General features: G+C 55.6%; 1 protein-coding gene and 1 long non-coding RNA gene across 2 annotated transcripts; both read right to left on the bottom strand.

Moving 5' to 3' along the window:
- Positions 1 to 3,361: 3,361 nt before the first annotated feature.
- LOC141918742 (T-cell activation Rho GTPase-activating protein-like) lies at positions 3,362 to 7,525 on the bottom strand. The gene is made up of 10 exons (XM_074813609.1): positions 7,493 to 7,525; positions 6,628 to 6,812; positions 6,268 to 6,429; positions 6,074 to 6,183; positions 5,723 to 5,918; positions 5,381 to 5,499; positions 4,942 to 4,981; positions 4,411 to 4,502; positions 4,195 to 4,324; positions 3,362 to 3,472 (listed from the first exon to the last, which is right to left on the bottom strand). The coding sequence occupies exons 1-10, from the start codon at positions 7,506 to 7,508 to the stop codon at positions 3,362 to 3,364; spliced, it is 1,161 nt and encodes a 386-aa protein (XP_074669710.1). The 5' UTR covers positions 7,509 to 7,525.
- Positions 7,526 to 7,634: 109 nt separating this feature from the next.
- LOC141918686 (uncharacterized) lies at positions 7,635 to 8,790 on the bottom strand. Its single transcript, XR_012621770.1, has 3 exons — positions 8,721 to 8,790; positions 8,348 to 8,518; positions 7,635 to 7,785 (listed from the first exon to the last, which is right to left on the bottom strand). It is a non-coding gene; the product is annotated as an uncharacterized LOC141918686 (long non-coding RNA).
- Positions 8,791 to 17,181: the final 8,391 nt, after the last annotated feature.

The following is a 17,181-nucleotide window of genomic DNA, read 5'->3' as shown; positions in this document are numbered from 1 at the left end:
TACATGACTGGCTTCTTAAAATGGGGTCTAGGAATTTCTGAGTATTTTGAAATGTGTCCTGCAATAAAGGGGGACACAGTTTTCAAGTTTAATGTGGGTCATTTAGAATAAAAAATTGAATAGGATCAACTATGATAGTAATACATGGTTTTATGATTAATTTATCCCTGTTATTTTAATCATCTCTTAGAGGTTAAGAGTGTTGAGTTTGTGCACAACATTCAGAAATGCCAAACTTTGTTTTGGGGTTCACAGTTCCCAAGATTGCTTTGTGCAGATTTTCCTCATGTTTTAAGTCTAAGCCATGGAGTTACTTTTGGACATTTTAATTGTGACCTCTAACGTACATAATGCCACTGAAAACATGTGATTACTAGGATTTGTTGTAGGAACAGCATTTAAACTGAAACTTTAAAGCCAGAGTCCTCTGGGGAGTGCTTGGATTAAAGGATACCAGAGTGATATAGTCTTCTAGGGAAGGAAATATTTCTTTTTTAAGAGGAAAAATGGAAAAGACTCTAGAGTGAAAGTGAAGGAGATGAAAATCCTCATAGTCAACAGAGATTTCTGCTGTTTAAGCACACAGCAACAGGGCCATAAAAGGCATATGTGCAGTATATCTGTAACCAAAGCAAACTGAAACAGAGCAGAAGGGAAAAAGAAAGTTATGTTTGTAAATGGGAAGTTCTGAGAGCTCATTTAATCAAATAGTTACATTTCTTGTTCTGGAGACTGAAGCTTGCTAGAAAAGAACATGACCTATGGCAAGTAATTTGGGAATGAGGGGGAGGATTGAGTACCAACTAGCCAACAATATAAATAACAAATTTGTAAATGTGTTGAAAGTAAGAAGCTTCTTATGGACAGTGAGGCTGTTCATGGAGATGAGAGAGCAATTAGGGAAAATGAGCATTTTGCTAAATCAACCCAATAGCTGTTTGTGCAAAAAAGAAGATCTGAAATACAGAGAAGGCAATCTTTTGAGTGACACTTGTATATGAGAGGCATTTGATTCACAAATCAGGAAAGGGGTTTTCTTTTCCTTAATTCAGCTGATGCAAACAAAATGACCTCTTTGTATCACAGTGTCCATAGGAATTTTTTTTCTTGTGTTTGTTGGACTTATTTTGTGATGCTGTCTAGGAGCTGTGGCAGAAAACTCTGTGGTTACAACAGTGATGATACTAAATGGAAGTGGGTGTGTATGTGTGTGTAAAAGATGGGAAAATCAGTCCTTTCCTTGAAAAAGGAAGAAATTGGTGATCTCCATCTCCCTGTCTTCTCCTTTACATCAACACTTGCTTATTCCTCTGTGAAGCAGTAATAAGATAAAGAAGCATTTCCCATTGTTTACAAACTAAACTTGAAGATAAGTCAGTTTTTCAACTTAAACAATGATCTTGTATTTCTGTACAGATGTCTTCTACAAAGTTGTTTAGAAACGTATACCCCTTAAGAAAGCAAGAATCTACTTCAAGTAAGAAGTCAGCTAAAAAGAAAGATGGAACACTACAAAAAACTGGAGATTTTTTCCAAAGTTCTCCTGTTATTATTCGCTCTGAAGGTTTGTACAGAATAAATAAGGCTTATTCCATGTTATCTGGGTATTGCTCCAGCTCTCTGTGGTCTCTCTGATATGGGGGGGGTTTGTGGGATATGGGGGTGTGATTTGAGGGTTGATGGGGGGTTTAATGTGATTTGCTGGAATATGGGGGTGTTTGGGGGGGAAATGTGGGGGTCATTTGGGGGGATCAGGGGGGTTTGGGGGGATATGGGGGATATAAGGGTATTTTGGAAGGATATGGGGGTTTGGGGGTGATATGGGGAGGTTTTGAGGTGATTTGTGGGGATTTGGGGAGATATGTAAGGGTTTGGGAGGGTTTGGGGGCATATGGAGTGTTTGGGGGGATATAGGGAGGTTTTGGGAGTGATTTAGGGGATATGGCGGGGTTTAGGGGTGATTTGGGGGATATAGAGGAGGTTTGGGGGGTATAGTTGGTTTGGGGGTGATGTGGGGGGTTTGAGGGGATATGGGGGTGTTTTGGGATGATTTGGGAGGTTATGGACTGTTTTGGGGTGATTTGGGGGGTTATGGGCTGTTTTGGGGTGATTTGGTGGGATATGGGAGGTTTTGGGGTAATATGGGGATATGGGGGACTATAGGGAAGTTTTGGGGTGATTTGAGGGGATATGGGGAGGTTGTGGTGATATGGGGGTTGTCTGAGGTGATTTGGGGGTGCTAAGGTCTGTGGGGAGCACTGTGGGGGCGCGGTTTGGGGGCAGCTGTAGTGCACTTTGGGGTCGCAGCCCCCCCCTTTCCGCCCCCTCTTCTCCCGCAGCCGCCCTGACGCACTTTGGGCAGCGTCTATGCGTGGTGGTGTACCCCTCCCCCCCCCGGCCCCCAAAGTGACACTCCCCCCCCACCAGCGACCCCCCCATCTCCGCCGGTCACCCCCGCCAGCCCCTCACTTCCCTGCCCCTCCCCGAGCCCGTGGGTTGCTCTCCCCCCACCCCACAAGTGCCTTAAACCTGCCGGGGGCGGGGGGGGGAGGAGCGGGGAGGGGTGTGGCTTGTGGAAGTCCCACCCCCATTTCATTTTTGGTGTATTTTGGGGGGTTTTCTGTCGGGGGGGGTGGGTGTGTGTCCTAAGGGAATAAAGGACCTTGCAGTGAAGGTGTGGGGTGGAGTTGGTGTATATGGGGGGGGGGGGTGGTTGTAGGTCCTACAGAAATATTTGGGGGGGCCTGTGAGCCTTCAGGGGATTGGGGAGTGGGGCTGGGGGGGCTGTGAGCCTCCAGCTGCCTTGTCAGCAAACCAGGCTGCCTCGGCGGGCCCCGGCACGGCCGTCTTCTCCAGCTGAAGCTTTGTTTTGGCTATTTACAGCATTTTTTATTTGTTTATTTACTTGTTTATTGATTTAAAAAATCAAAGGCAAGCTGAGGTCTTGCTCAGTACCGTGCCTGCGGGACATCTAAAAGGCATTTGTAGCCCCTGGGGCTGGCGGGGAGACCCAGCGCTACGGCTGCCCCCTTCACCCACCAGAAACCCCCGGCCGGCTCCTTACTTTGGGAGCGTTTAGTATTTCCCTGTGCAGAGGAAAATTCTGTTGGGGGAAACCCCCTGGCAAAGCTGCGCCTGGCGCTGCTGCAGGACTCCAACCCAGGAGCGGGTGCAGCATTTGAGGGGAGCGTTTCTACCGCCCAGAGGGGACGTCTGGTTTGTACCTTTGCCATGATTTCGGGGGCTCTGAGGAAACTGCCTGACAAACTGTGTGCAGGGATGAGGACCCCGGGGGACAGCGAGCTGCCGGGGACGGTGGCCCCATAAGGACCTTCAGCCCTTCCTGGCCACCGTGCCCTGCCTATGTCTCGCCCTCGCCCTGAGCTGATGGCGCGGCTCCTGGGAGAAACCCCAAACTCCCCAGGACGTGGTGCTGGGCAGCCTGCTTGAGCTGAGCCTGCTCGAGCTGAGCCTGCTTGAGCCCAGCTTGGACCAGATGACCTGGACGGGCTCCGCCCAACCTCCACCCTCCCACGTGACTCTGGGCTTGGGTTTCCCTCCTACAGCACCTTGACTCAGCCCTGACGCCCACTGGGAAGGGTGCTGGGACAAGGGACCATCCCAAACTCCTCCCCCAGGATCCATCACAGAACAACAGCCCCCACTCCAGAATGTCTTGTGGCAGACTCGGTCACAAGAGAGAAAACACCTTTTTATTGCAAACAGCAACGCTGGGGGCCCCAAAGTCAGCGGATCAGGCGGTGACAATGAATCGGCACCTGCAAGGACAGAGTCAGAAAGCTCTGGTGAGTCCCTGGTGGCAGGAAGAGGCAGGGTTGTGCTGCCCTCTCTGGGGAACACTGTGTGTGAGGAATTGCTGACGGCCCAGAGCAGAGAGCTGTTGCTGGCGCTGGCTATGGGGTGGCTCTTGCGCCTCATCCCCCGGGCAATGCCCTTCGAGCCCCGAGCGCACAGAGACGCGCAGTGCCCCTGTGCCACGCCGCAGGGCTCGGCCGGGAGCCCCTGGGCCCTGCCAGGGAGTTATTTCCAGACCCCGCGCAGCACCGTCCCTCGCTGTCCCTCGCCAGCGCGTTGGGCTGACGCAGAGGAGTGTGGAGAGGTGTGAAAGATGGGCAGAGAGCCCGGCACGCACCTGGGCTGCCCGACCTGCTGCGCCTTCCTGCGTCTTTTCACTGGTCCGTCGCCAGAAGCACCTTCTCTCTTCCTCCTCTTCTTTTCCACGCAGCTTTCGCTCTCTTCTCCCCAGGTCTCTCTTCTCTTCCGGCTCCTCTTCTTCTCCTCGTCCTGGGCAGAGCCTGCAAATCTTTCCATCCCACAGTGGGATTAGATAGGGAAAGCCACGACCCACTGGAGTCAGTTCTGATTTTAACCAAAGCGACCTCATTTTACCTTCTTTCCTCTGGAAACCTGGCCAGTTGTTCTGGGCGCCCCAGGGAGTCTGCCATGTTCTCGGGGGTGGCTGGAGGCAAAGCTGGCGGTGCCTAAACCAGAAATGTCACAGTTGGCATGTGGCAAGGGGTGACCTGGAGTGGTAAGCGACTCTTTGCTAAATTGGTACCTGAGATCTCCAGAGGAGATGCCTTGGGCTGGTTTGCATCAGCCACAGTTCACACAGTCCCCCTGCTGACCCCCAAATAGACCTGAGGAAGCTCTGATGAAGTAGGGCCTGAGCAAAACCCCCCTGAAGTTGACAGCTGCTCCCCTCTGCCTCTTTGTGGGCATTTTGTGGGCCTTTGGTTTGATTAAGCACCTGCCGAGTGCATTTGAGACACAACCTTGCTGATTTCCCTTGCTATGTATCATCCCAAGGGGTGGAGGAATAACCCAAACCCACACCAGCTCTACTGCCAGGCAGAGGTACAGCAGCGACTCCCCTCCTACACCAGACACGCTGTCACCGTGTTTGGGGAGCTGACGTACCTCTCCCACTTCAGACTCCACCGCCGTATCTCCCCCAGCTTCCGTGAGGACACCGAGCAGAGAGGGGGGTGCATGCAGCAAAGCTTCTGCCCGGTGCTCAGTGTCCACTCTGCCTGCAGGGACACTTTTCTCTTCCAAACTCAGGTCTAGAAAGCAAAAGCATGTGCAACATGGTGACTTCTTGGAAGCAAACAGAGCTAAAGCAACCCCCACCCAAAGCCCTACACTTCTGTGGTCAGCCCTCCGATGCCCTGTCTGCAGGCTTCAGCTCATCCTGCAGAGGAAAACATTCATGTTTGGAGAGCAGTGGCCAAAGAGAGGCCACAGGACAAGCGAGGCTGAGAGGACAACACTCGATGCCCAGCCCTGTCAGAAGCAACACAGAGGTTTCTGGTGTCCCAAGCCCCAGCCGGTGCCAACCCTCAGTCCCCCCCTCTCACCTCTGAATCTCTCCAGGGGGGCTGGCAGCTCCTTGTCTGCTGGGCTGGAAAGGCTGCCCGCTTCCTCCTCAAAGAGCTCCCTGCAGTTCTCCACCAGAAACTCCACCAGCACATTCACCTGCACACATCAAACGGTGGGTCTCAATCCCGCTGCCTGACAAGGGACCAAGCAGCCTTTCCCACCCCTGCCCCCTGCTCCTGCCCAGAGCCTGTGGCTGTGGGGCTGCTCCTCCAGGCAGCCATCCCGACAGCATTTGCTGGTGGGAGGAGGCCTGCAGAGCCCTCTGCGCAGCCAAGCGCTGGTGGGCCGGGAAGGCTGCCCCGGCGGGTGGGATGTGTACCTTGTGGGTGACCTCCAGCATGGCCTCCAGCGGGAGCAGGTCCGCGTGGGCTGGGCTCAGTAGGTTTGGCCCAACGCAGACAGCCAGGTTGCTGCAGCCCATCCTGCTGGTGGCTGCGTGGTGGCTGATGTGCTGGAGGAGGGATAGCAGTCGCTTCAGAAGGAGGAGGTTGGCTGCAGGCAACTTCTCGGCCACCCTGGGGGAACAGGAACACGGCGCTAATAAAGCAGATGTTGCCCACAGCGTTCCCCAGACTCGCCCGAGGCCGGTGGGAGCCAGCGCAGCTTTCCAGGTGCTCTGGGCCAGCGGTCAGGGCTCCTGCTCAACAGGCAGGCTGCTGCCCACACTTACGCTCTCAGCTCCCACATCTTCTCCTCCCTGCTGGCCTTCTGCATCGCCGCCATCCAGTCCTCGTAGAGGTCGGTCACGAGGAGCTTGCAGGGGATGCTCCGGAGGAAGTCCTGCAAGGCCCAGGGCTCCAGGTGAGCCTTTGAACACTCGGGGCCAGCCAGGAGCTCCTCCAGCCGCAGGGCAGAAGCGCTCACCTTCAGGATGGCGGCCAGCAGCAGCGCAGGCTGGCTTCCCAGGTCGACGTCTGCGCCGCAGTCCAAGGCCTCCCGCAGCTCCCGAAGCTCTGTCCCACCGGCGGCTCTGCGGAATATCCCCTCCGTTGACGGTCCTTCCTGCTGCAGCACAGCCAGCAGCTCCTACAGGACAGGCAGGAGGACAGTTGCGTGGCTGAGGAGCCGCCTTCCAGCGGCAGTGGCCAGAGCACTGCCCCAGAGCTGGCTCCGTGCTGGGGGTGAAGAGCCCAGTGCCCCATCCCCGGAGCACTTGGGGACACCCGCTGCCCCTCCGGAGCCTGTGGAGGGAGGGCTGGGGACCCCCTGGACAGGCTGGCTGACCTGGATGGGCCAGGGCAGTGTGCCATCCTCCCCGCAGAGGGCTGCCAGGGGCTGCCCAAAGAGCGCCCTGCTGCAGCCAGAGCCCGCCTGCCCTGGCGCCGGGGCAGCGGCCGGGCTCCGCCGCAGACCAAAGGGCCAGGGCAGCCCCCGCCTCCTCCTCCTGCTGCTGCTGCTGATGATCCCTCCTGTTGCAAAGGAAAAGAGAGAAGAGCCCGTCAGTGGATGCCGCCAGGCCAGTGCTCCCGGAGCCTGCCCTGCCCTGCCCTGCCCTGCCTGCAGCACGATGCTGAGCTGTGTGGCAGGACAGGCAGGGAGCCGGCAGCTGGAACCATGGCTCCAGCTCAACAGCTCCGGCTCAGGGGCTCCTGGGAGCCTGGGACAGCCTGGCCCAGTCCTGGCCCTGTCCTCTTCCAGGCTGTGGGCAGCACCAGAGGCTGTGTGTCCCTGCAGAGCCACGTCCATCGGCCGCTGCCCAGCGCTGTCCTTCCTTCTCCGGCTGACGTCCTCCCTCGGGCTGCCCAACCTGCATGGGGACACTCAAGGGACACGTGAGCACAGCCCAGCCACTTGCAGGAGGGGCTTTTTTTTCCCAAACTAACCTGGTGAGCGGCAAAGTCCCCCTTCACTGCTAGACGGGACCGTTGGAGGCCCTTGCTTGAGATCAGCCTGCAAGAACCCGGCACCAGCAGCCTGAGCACTGCGGAGTGGGGAACCTCTGCCCTCCCGGGCCCTCTGCCCCATGTGGCAGGTTTCCTCCCAGTGCCACCAGCGAGGATATGCCGGCATTCCTGGTGGCTCCTCAACCCTCCCCACTCCCTGAATTGCACCGAGGGACCCTCCCTCTCTCCCTCCCTCCCAAGCTCACCCCACTGCACGCCCATCCCTGCACCCCAGCACAGCCAGACAGCCGTTCTCACCTCTGCCTGGCCCTCCACCAGCCTCTCCAGGCTCCTGGTGCTGAACAGCCTCCCCTGGCAAGAGAGAAGCAGTGGCAGAAGGTGAGCAGTGATGCCTGTGCTGCTCAGCTGGAGGAGCAGTGCTGGGGACAGCGCCCAGGCCAGAGAGACACTCACGGCATGGCGGCGGCTCAGTTCCTTCTCCAGGAGCTTGAGTGACGGGACAAGGTTTACTCGGGGCTTCTTGGCTCCGTCGGGTGTCCTGTGCACCAGGAAGGGACAGGGAGAGAGCTGGGTGAGCCCCAAGCCGCCTCTTCTCTCTCATCAGGCAGCTCTCCCCGAGAGCTGCCTGCAGCCGCGGAGGCACCTCTCCCCAGCTGGGGAGCTGTGTTCCCCCATCTGCCTGTGCCTGCAGCACCCCCCAGCTTACCCCAGCAATGTATGCACCCACAGCTCCTTCTGCGCCTGGGAGCTGCAGCAAGAGGAGAAACAGCGTCAGGCCCCGCTGCCCCCCAGCCCGTGGGCAGAGGCGGATGCCTGCACAGCCCTGCCCCGTGGGGAAGGACACAGGGGCAGGACGAAGCCCCGTGGGGCAGGACAGAGCCGCTGCCCAGACCCTGGCTCCCTCTGTCCTGCCACAGCACCTGCTTTGGCCCTTCCCTTCTGGGGATCAAAAGGTGACCAGGGGATGCAGGATGCAGAAATGCCCCCCATCCCTCCCTGCCGGTGTGCTGCCCGCTCCCTGCCCAGGCTCTGCACGGAGGGCAGAGGCCCTTCACAGGAACCTCTCCTGCCCGGCCGTGGGATGTGGCACCACGACTCACCCGAAAGTGGCAGTGCAGGAGCCCCTGGGCCAGAGGAAGATGAGGGAGCTCCTCTCCTCGCGGCTGCCGACACCCTCCACCTCTTCCTCCCATGCCGCCTCCTTCCCGTCACTCAGCACCCACAGCTGGTCCAGGGCCAGGCGGAGCTGTGGGCGCAGGGTGGTGCCACCTCTGCAGAGAGCAGAGGCAGGCAGTGAGCTGGAGGTGGCCTCCTTGGGGTGCCCCCCCCGGGCAGAGCCCTGCTTCCCCCCCTACCCTTGGGACGGGCATTGGTGCATCCAGCACACAGGTCCTGGGGCCGGGGGCCATGGTGTCCCAGCCCTTCAGCCAGGGCCAGGGATGGGGCAAGGGCAGCTGGGTTGGAGGGTCTTACCGCAGCTTGGTGACCACCAGTTCCTCCTGGAGGAGGAGAAGGCGCCTCTCGCTCCTCTTGCAGCCCCGGGTCAGCTGCACATCTGCGCTCAGCACCAGCTCTGCATCGGCGAGAGCGTCCCTGCGGAGCAGAGCACGGCAGGCATCAGAAAGGCCGCTGCTGTGGGGCGCGGCCGTGCCCCTCTGTCCCCGAGCCACGGGGGGAGCTCACCTGGAGCCACAGCAGCCGTTGGCCTGGCCCATCCTGCCCGGGACAGGAGGACCCTCGCTGTGCACCAAGGATGCGGCCCAGACGGTGACAGCGAGGATGGGAAGCGGGTTGCCGGAGCCTGGTCAGCACTGCTCGGCCAGACCCTGCCTCCTCCCAGTGCCGCTCTGTGCCAGCACAGCTCCGTGCTGCTGGAGCTGGGGGCTGTTGGCTCCAACTGACTGACAGCCCGACCCCAACGGACAGTGGGAGGGACCACGGGCTGGGCGTTCTCTCCAGCATGGCCCCGCCTCTCTAGCATGGCCCCGCCTCTCTTGCCCTGGGGAGCCCAGCGCAGGACAGAGCAGAGGGAAGGACCCCCCCTCCCTCCACCTGCTGGCAATGCCTCTTGCCTTGGGCTTCCCCGCTGGCTCCGGGGCTCCAGCTGCACTTGGTGCCGCTGCTCACCACCCTCTGGCCTTGGCTGGTCAGCCATTTTCTACCCACCTCCCCCTCTCCTCAGCCAGCCCACGCTGCTTCAGCGTCTCCACGGGGCTATTCTGGCAGACGCTGCGGAAAGCCTTCCTCACGTCTGGGTGGACAGTGGCCACCGCACTCCTCTCGTCTCCCCAGCCAGTCATTTCACCACAGAAGGTTATTAGGTGGGGCCAGCAGGGTTTCTCCTGCTGACTCCATGCTGATGCCTAGTTCCAATGACCTTTGCTCCTTCATGTTTCCAGGACGTGCTGCGGCATTCCCAGCACCTCCATGAACACAGGAGCCCCTTTTCTCATCCAATATAATAATACGTTCAGGGTACCTGGTCCTATCTAAAACTGCTATGGAAATACTTGTGTGCTTGGCCTTAATCCAGGCGTGGTTTTTTCAAGCCTCTCCAAGGACGTGACTGTGAACACTATAGTAACTATTGAACAAGATGTGCGGGCTTTGTCCTCATGAGTCTACACGAGAGGGGAGAAGCAGCTGTGGTGGGGCAATTCCCTCCCTGCTTGCGGGGCCGCTTGGTGCTTGGTGTGATTCCAACCCCTCTCCCGGGCCACACACCAGCCGAGGGTGGTGTGGATTGTACATGGCAGGGGACTAAAGCCTGCAGCTCGTCGAGCCTGAACTGGAGTTCAACTGCCCATTGGCCAGGATCCTGCAGCCCTCGTCATGATGGTGCCTGGGGGACACACGGGGACGGACGGACGGACGGACGGACACACACACACACACACACACACACACACACGACAGAGAGGGGTGTCTTGGGAGGAACCAGGCACCTGGGGAGTCCCCAGCCCCACTCTGAGGGAACCCAGGTGTCCAGGGGGTACCCTGGTATGTGTTGGGGTCACTGGAGTGGAGGTTGGTCACGGGGGTGTTTGGGGAAGTTTTGGGGTGATTTGGGGTACATGGGCTGATTTGGGATGATATGGGGGGCTTGGGGGCATATGGGGAGGTTTTGGGGGTGATTTAGGGTATATGGGGGTTTTTGGGGTGGTTTGGGGGGTATGGTGGTTTGAGGGGATGGGGGGTGATTTGGGGTATATATGGGCATTTGGGGGGATATGGGCAGGTTTTGAGGTGATTTGGGGGTATTTGGGGAGATATGGGGGATTTAGGGGGGATTTGGGGGGTTTGGCGGGTATGGGGAGGTTTTGGGGGTGATTTAGGGGATATGGGGAATTTTGGGGTGATTTGTTGGGATACGGGTGCTTTTGGGGTCATATGGGGGATATGGGGGAATATGGGGGTGTTTTAGGTTTATTTGGGGGGTTATGGGGGTTTGGGGGGATGTGGGGTTGATTTGGGGGGATATGGGGTTTTTTGGGGGTGATTTGCTGGGATATGTGGGGGTTTGGGGGGATATGGGGGATATAAGGGGGACTTTAGAAGGATATGGGGGTTTTGGGGTGTAATGGGCAGTATTTGTGGGGATATGGGGAGATACGGAGGGTTTTGGGGGGGTTGGGTGGATATGGGGGAATTCTGGGGACATATGGGGAGGTTTTGGGGGTGATTTAGGGGATATGGGGAGGTTTTGGGGTGATTTGGAGGATATAGAGGAGGTTTGGGGGGTATAGTGTGTTTGGTGGTGATATGGGGGTGTTATGAGAAATGGAGGGTTTTTGGGGTGATCTGGGGGGTTATGGAGTGCTTTGCGGTGATCTGGTGGATATGGGGCAATATGGGAAAGTTTTGGAGTGATTTGGGGGGATATGGGGGGTTTGGTGTGATTTTGGGGGATATGGGAGCAGTTGAGGGAGTTATGGGGTGATTTGGGGGATATGGGGAATTTTGGGGTGATTTGTTGGGATATGGGTGGCTTTAGGGTCATATGGGGATATGGGGGGATATGGGGGTGTTGTAGAGTTATTTGGGGGTTTGGGGGGGTTGGGGGATATGGGAGGGGTGGTTTGGGGGGATACGGTTTATTTGGGGGTGATTTGGTGGGATATGTAGGGGTTTGGGGGGATATGGGGGATATAAGGGGGACTTTGGAAGTGTATGGGGGTTTTGGGGTGTAATGGCAGGTTTTGAGATGATTTGTGGGGATATGGGGAGATATGGGGGGTTTTGGGGGGGTTGGGTGGATATGGGGGTTTTGGGGGCATATGGGGAGGTTTTGGTGGTGATTTAGGGGATGTGGGGAGGTTTTGGCATGATCTGGGGATATACGGGATGTTTGGGGGTAATATGGGGGATATGGGGAAGTTTTGGGGTGATTTGGGGGCTATGGGTGGGTTTTGGGATGATTTGGTGGGATATGGGGGGTTTTGGAGATATGGTGTGATTTGGGGGCATAAGGGGGGTTTAGGGGTGATTTGGGGGGATATGGGGGCTTGGGGGGATATTGTGGGGTGATTTGGGGGGATATGGGTAGTTTTGGGGGTGAGTTGGGGGGATATGGGTGGGTTTGGGGCCATATGGGGAGGTTTTGGGGTTGATTCGGGATATATGGGGGATTGGGGGGATATGGGGGATATGAGAGGGGTTGGGGGGATATGGCAGGTGATTTGGGGGGATATGGGTGGTTTTGGGGGTGATTTGGTGGGATATGGGGAGGTTTGGGTGGATATCGGGTGGTGATTTGGGGGTGATATGGCGGTGTTTGTGGGTATATGGGGGATAGAAGTGGTATTTTGGAAGGATATGGGGGGGTTTGGGGTGATATGGGAAGGTTTTGAGGTGATTTGGGTGTATTTGGGGAGATATGGGGAATTAAGGGGGATTTGGTGAGATATGGGGAGGTTTGGGGGCATATGGGGAGGTTTGGGGGGTGGTTTAGGGGATATGGGGGGGTTGTGTGTTGATTTGGGAATATAGAGGAGGTTTAGCGGGTATAGTAAGTTTGGGGGTGATATGGGGTTGGTTGAGGGGATATGGGGGTGATTTGGGGTTTATGGGGGTTTGGGGGGATATGGGGGTGTACGGGGAATTTTAGGGGTGATTTTGGGATATATGGGGGGTTTGCAGTGATATGGGGGTATATGGTGGGGTTGGGGGTATATGGGGGTGATTTGGGAGCATATGGGTGGTTTTGGGGGTGATTTGGTGGTATATGGGGGGTTTGGATGGGATATGTGGGGGAGACTTGGGGGATATGGGGGTGTTTGGGGGATATGGGGGATATAAGGGTTAATTTGGAAGGATATGGGGACTTTTGAGGTGATCTGGGCAGATTTAGTGAGATATGGGGTTTGGGGGGTTATGGGGAGTTTTGGGGGTTGATTTAGGGGATATGGGGTGTTTGGGGGTGATCTGGTGGGATATGGGGTGGTTTGGGGGGATATGGGGGATATAAGAGTTATTTTGAAATGTTATGGGGGGGTTTATCCCCCACAAGATCCCTCCCAGTACCCCAGTAGCCCCCACTGGACCCTTCTTGCACCCCATTACTGTCCCCCAGGACCCCAATATCTCCCCCAGAAACCACCCCCAGGAGACCATTAGACACTCCCCCCCCCCCCCCAGACACTAATAACCCCCTGAACTCCCCCATGACCCCAATAACACCCCCCAAGCACCAAGACCCTCCACCAATACCTCCCTTATGACACACCCAGGACCCCAGTACCTCCCCCAGAACCCCCTCCAGGATGTCCCCAATCCCCCCACCTCAGACACCAATATCTCCCTCAAAACTCCCCCAAGGACCCCAATAATCCTCCCAAACCCCTCCAGGACACCCCCCCCCTCCGCCCCGACTCCATTACACTCCTTCTAGGATACAAATACCCCCCCAGGGCCCCAATAACCCCCACATCTCCCACAGAACCCCAATAACACCCCCCCCAATAATCCCCCCGGGTCCCAAATCCCCGCTCACGGCACAGGCAGGAGTGTGGGCAGGTGCTGTGGAGGGACAACGTGCTGGAGCCCCCCCGGGGGTCCCCCTGGCCCCCACAGGGCCTACTTCCTGCTGACAGTCTGCGAGGGCTTATGGTCTGCAGTGAGGCGGCCTAGGCAGGAGGTCCTCCAGCTCTCTGTGGTCTGCACTGAGGGATGTTCCAGGAAGAGAGTTTGGTTCACCCAGCAAGTGGGAATTCCTCCTTTTAAAACACTCGCTTTGTTCTGGATGGCTGAATGAATTTTTCTCCTTCAAAGGTGGCACCAGCACCAGCACCAGCAGCACCAGCACCAGCAGCACCAGCACCAGTGGTGGTGGCTCCGGCCTAGCAGTGGGTGAGTGCAGGGGCTGGGGCCGATTTCCCTGGAGGGGGTGGTGGGATCGCCGGGGAAGGGGAAGCTTTGGTCTAAAAACCCAAATTTTTTCATGGTTCTGGTTTTTTTTTAAAAAATGGTTTGTTGTCAGAATTTGGGCTGTTCAGACGTTCTGATGTATGACTGTGCTTGTCCTTTTACCTTGCACTTGTTGGGTCTTTGCTGTCTGTAAGGGTCTGTTGTGTCTGCGGGGTTTATCTGTCAGGTTACCCCAGGGAAAGTGAATTTTAGTCCTTTATTTTTACTTCAAGTGTGAAAGAAGTGACGCATTTAATATTTTCTGCTCTCTGTGGTGATTTGGGTTGGGTGGGTTCAATCTGATGAAACACCTCAGAGTGGTGCTTCAGAGGGTGCCAGTCACCAGAGCCAAGAGGTGCTGATCAGAAACCGGCATTAAGCCCGAGGGCGAGAGCTGGCCCAGGCGGGCTCTTGCCTTCTGGCTGTGGGACAGTTTTTCCCAGCTCTGAGGTGCTGGGAGAGATGGGGGGCGGGGGGGTGAGCAGGGGTGTGTGCTGGAGCCCAGCCCCTTCGCAGAGCCCTGCTGCTCCTCTGGCTTTCTGGACAAAGCTCAGTTTCTGTGCTGAGCTTCTAATTTGCACCTTTCCCAAAAGACAAATCCTGTTTTGTTTCAAGTTGGAACGACCCTGCTCTGCTTTCAGAAAAGAATCTCTTGACATCTGCAGGCAGAGCAGAAGTCTCACACAATGAAGGTACAAGAAGTAATTGAAAAGTAATTAAAGGACAAGTTTCTGTGTGCTGGGATCCTGGGAGTGCTTCTGGTTGCGAAATCCGGCAGCACCACTTGCTCTGAGACTGCAAACAGCCGGCAGAGCTCCTGCCGTGGGTGGCACTGCTTCAGCCTCCCCCGGTCAGCTGCTCCTTCACCTCCACCTCTCTGCTCTGCACCAGCTCTGCATTAAATAGTCGCTTTTCACTGCATGTGCCTGTGGATTGCTGTAAACGTGATGTAACTGGTTGCCACCGTTCTTCTTTGCAAGCTTGTCCCGCCCGATGTGCTGTCGGTCTGCAGATCGTCACCTCGTTCCTAGGTGAGTGTTGGGGCTTCTCCTGGGGTCTCCTGTGCATCTTCTTAAATGTTGACAAAATGCCTGTGTGGAAATAGAATTAATCATGAGAATAATTGATAAGGAAGAATTAATCAAGATTTAAACAAAACCAGGCTCCTGTCCAGAACACCGGTGTAGTTCATCTTGCCTGTTTTTTCTTCCCGTCGCTTTCAAGCTCCTGTTCAGTTCTGCTCTGCCCTGCATCTCTGCTTGTTCTCATCCCAATTTCATGTAGCCAGGCAGACCGACTTCCTCCTCCTCCTTTTCTCTGGTTTTTTCCCTGTGAAATCTGTTTTCTGTAATTGCCTGGTCTTCGTGAAAACACATTTAAAAACTGCTCTCGCAGGTTCCCTCCTTTCAGGAGGTGCCTGTGGCTGCAGGGATGCCGTGTGAAGCAAGTGGGACAGGGCTGGTGTCTGCTCTGGGTCAGGGTTTGCACCCCTCGGGTGCTGCGGAGAGGCAGGGTGCTGTGGGCTCGCGGCGGTAGCTCGGGCTCGGAGCAGAACCTGGTCATGGGGGAAAACGTGAGTTTTCCTGGAGTGACTCCCTGTCCCTAAGGCTGGCTGGCGGCCTGCAGCCGGCGTGTGCCCTGTGCCGGGGAGCTGGCTGGGGGGCTGTCAGGGGAGCGGAGAGGTCTGACAGCACCTTCCTGGGGCGCTGGCTGGGACAGGCTGGGGAGGTCTTGAGCTTTGTGAGTGGTAGTCAGGGGAGGTGATGCAGCAGGTGGAGCCGGCTCGTCTCTGATCGACCTTTTGAGGCAATTCCTGTTGGGGATTTAGGTTTTAGGACAGTTAACTGAAATCTTGCTTTATAAGTTCTTGCTGATCGATATGAAAAATGCAACACCTCAGAATGGCAGTAGTCAGAGGTGGGCTGCATCTGGATCCAGGTGATGCTCCTCTGTCCTTAGAACTTAAGGAAGGAAGCTTGCAGGTGTCAGTAGTGCTGCTGCTGAGGGGATTGGGTTTTCCAGAGCTGGGGAGCAGATTCTTACCCTGTCTATACTGCGTCTGCACTGTGAAAGCTTGTGCACAGTAATGCCTTGCTGTCTGTCCCTTGTGTTTCAGAGCTCTGCTGTCAGTTATTTAATACCCTACCCTGGTTACTGCTGTCATGGTCCTGTTTTCCTTCATCCTTCACTGACCATGGTGAGCAGCAGGCATCTGAAGGTGGTGATGAAAATGTGATGGATCAGGAGAGGCAGCAGGACCACTGGCAGTGAAAGAGTTGTCAGGTGTTCAGTGTCACAGGAGAAGCAGCTGAGAGGTTTCAGAATGGTGATTTGTTTGAAGATGGGTCACACGGGGTCACCAGGACATCATGAAGATTAATTTTGTGTTACAAAGGGATTTTCCACTCTAAAGCTCAGGCAAGTAGCAGTTGTTTCTTGGTATATTAAAAGCAGTTAGAATTTCCTCTACTACTTCTGTCATTACCAGGTGTTGAACTGGCAGCTGACAACCCCAGAGGTCTCACTTCTGTCTCACCATCTTCCACATCACACCAGCTGTTCCTGTGTGGTTCGGCTGTGTGCATTGCTGAGGCACCTGCACACATTCCTCTCTATCCCATTGTTTCCTACGGGAAAAATGGAATTGGGAACAGTCGCACTCTGGGGATTCCATCCTGGGCAGGCGATGGGATGTGCCTGAAACTGTAGTTTGACTGTATGGGGAATTATTGCAGAACCAGAGAGTAGGGTTGGGGAGTCAAAATGTTTCAGCAGCAATGAAGAGAGAAGTATGGGAAGGTTTCAGCTGCAAGCCTGCGCACACTGGGTGTGCATGTACTCGAATGCACGGCTGCATTGCCCCAGGCTGCAGAGGTTATTGTGTAGAAAAGCCCTTGGTTAGTGGAATAATTGTCTGTTGTTGAGGATTTCTGGAAAGTAAATGGCAGATGCGTTATGCTTCTGTCTGACTTGTTTATTCCATCGCTACAGCCAGGATCTATCTGACTGTTTTAGTGTGTCCCTTTCTAGCCTTGGCCTGTTGTCTGAAGTTGGTCTGCTCAATTTTTGTGATCCTTAAGGATAAAGTAGTTCATGGAGAAAACTGAGTCTTCATCTGAGTTCATGCTGATAACACAGTTCATGATTATTCTGGGTCAGGGATTGTCTCTTTTATGCTACTACGGTGCTTGTGGCTGAGTCTGATACTTGGTCAGGGCAACCACAGCTCTGGAAATTGGTGACACCCTCTGCTGCTGACCCATCCGTGAGCCCCAGTGGGACATCCCGTACAATAAACCTGGCACCAGGTATGTGTCTCCCCCTGCCCCCCGCCTTGTTTCTGTGTTTTTACCAGTGTCTGTGGCAATTACTGCTCTGCCATCGCAGCGTTAGGGCTTTTGTTTGGGAAAATGTGCGTTCTGTAAGACAGTCTCTTGTACCTTTGGTTTATTTACAGAACTCGTGGGGAAATGCACAGGTTCACGCATTCCTATTGTGATGAAGAGGGATAAATTGTTGGAATGCTTCT

The sequence above is a fragment of the Strix aluco genome, chromosome Z (genome assembly GCF_031877795.1).
Source record: "Strix aluco isolate bStrAlu1 chromosome Z, bStrAlu1.hap1, whole genome shotgun sequence".
NCBI lineage: Eukaryota > Metazoa > Chordata > Aves > Strigiformes > Strigidae > Strix > Strix aluco.
This window is presented reverse-complemented; position numbering and strand designations above follow the sequence as displayed.

Excerpts from the sequence above, each read along its gene's own strand:
- LOC141918742 (XM_074813609.1), bottom strand. Across the intron at positions 6,430-6,627 it reads CACTGCCCTGGCCCATCCAG|GAGCTGCTGGCTGTGCTGCA; the intron begins GTCAGCCAGCCT and ends CCTGTCCTGTAG. Across the intron at positions 4,325-4,410 it reads AGGTTTCCAGAGGAAAGAAG|ATTTGCAGGCTCTGCCCAGG; the intron begins GTAAAATGAGGT and ends TGGGATGGAAAG.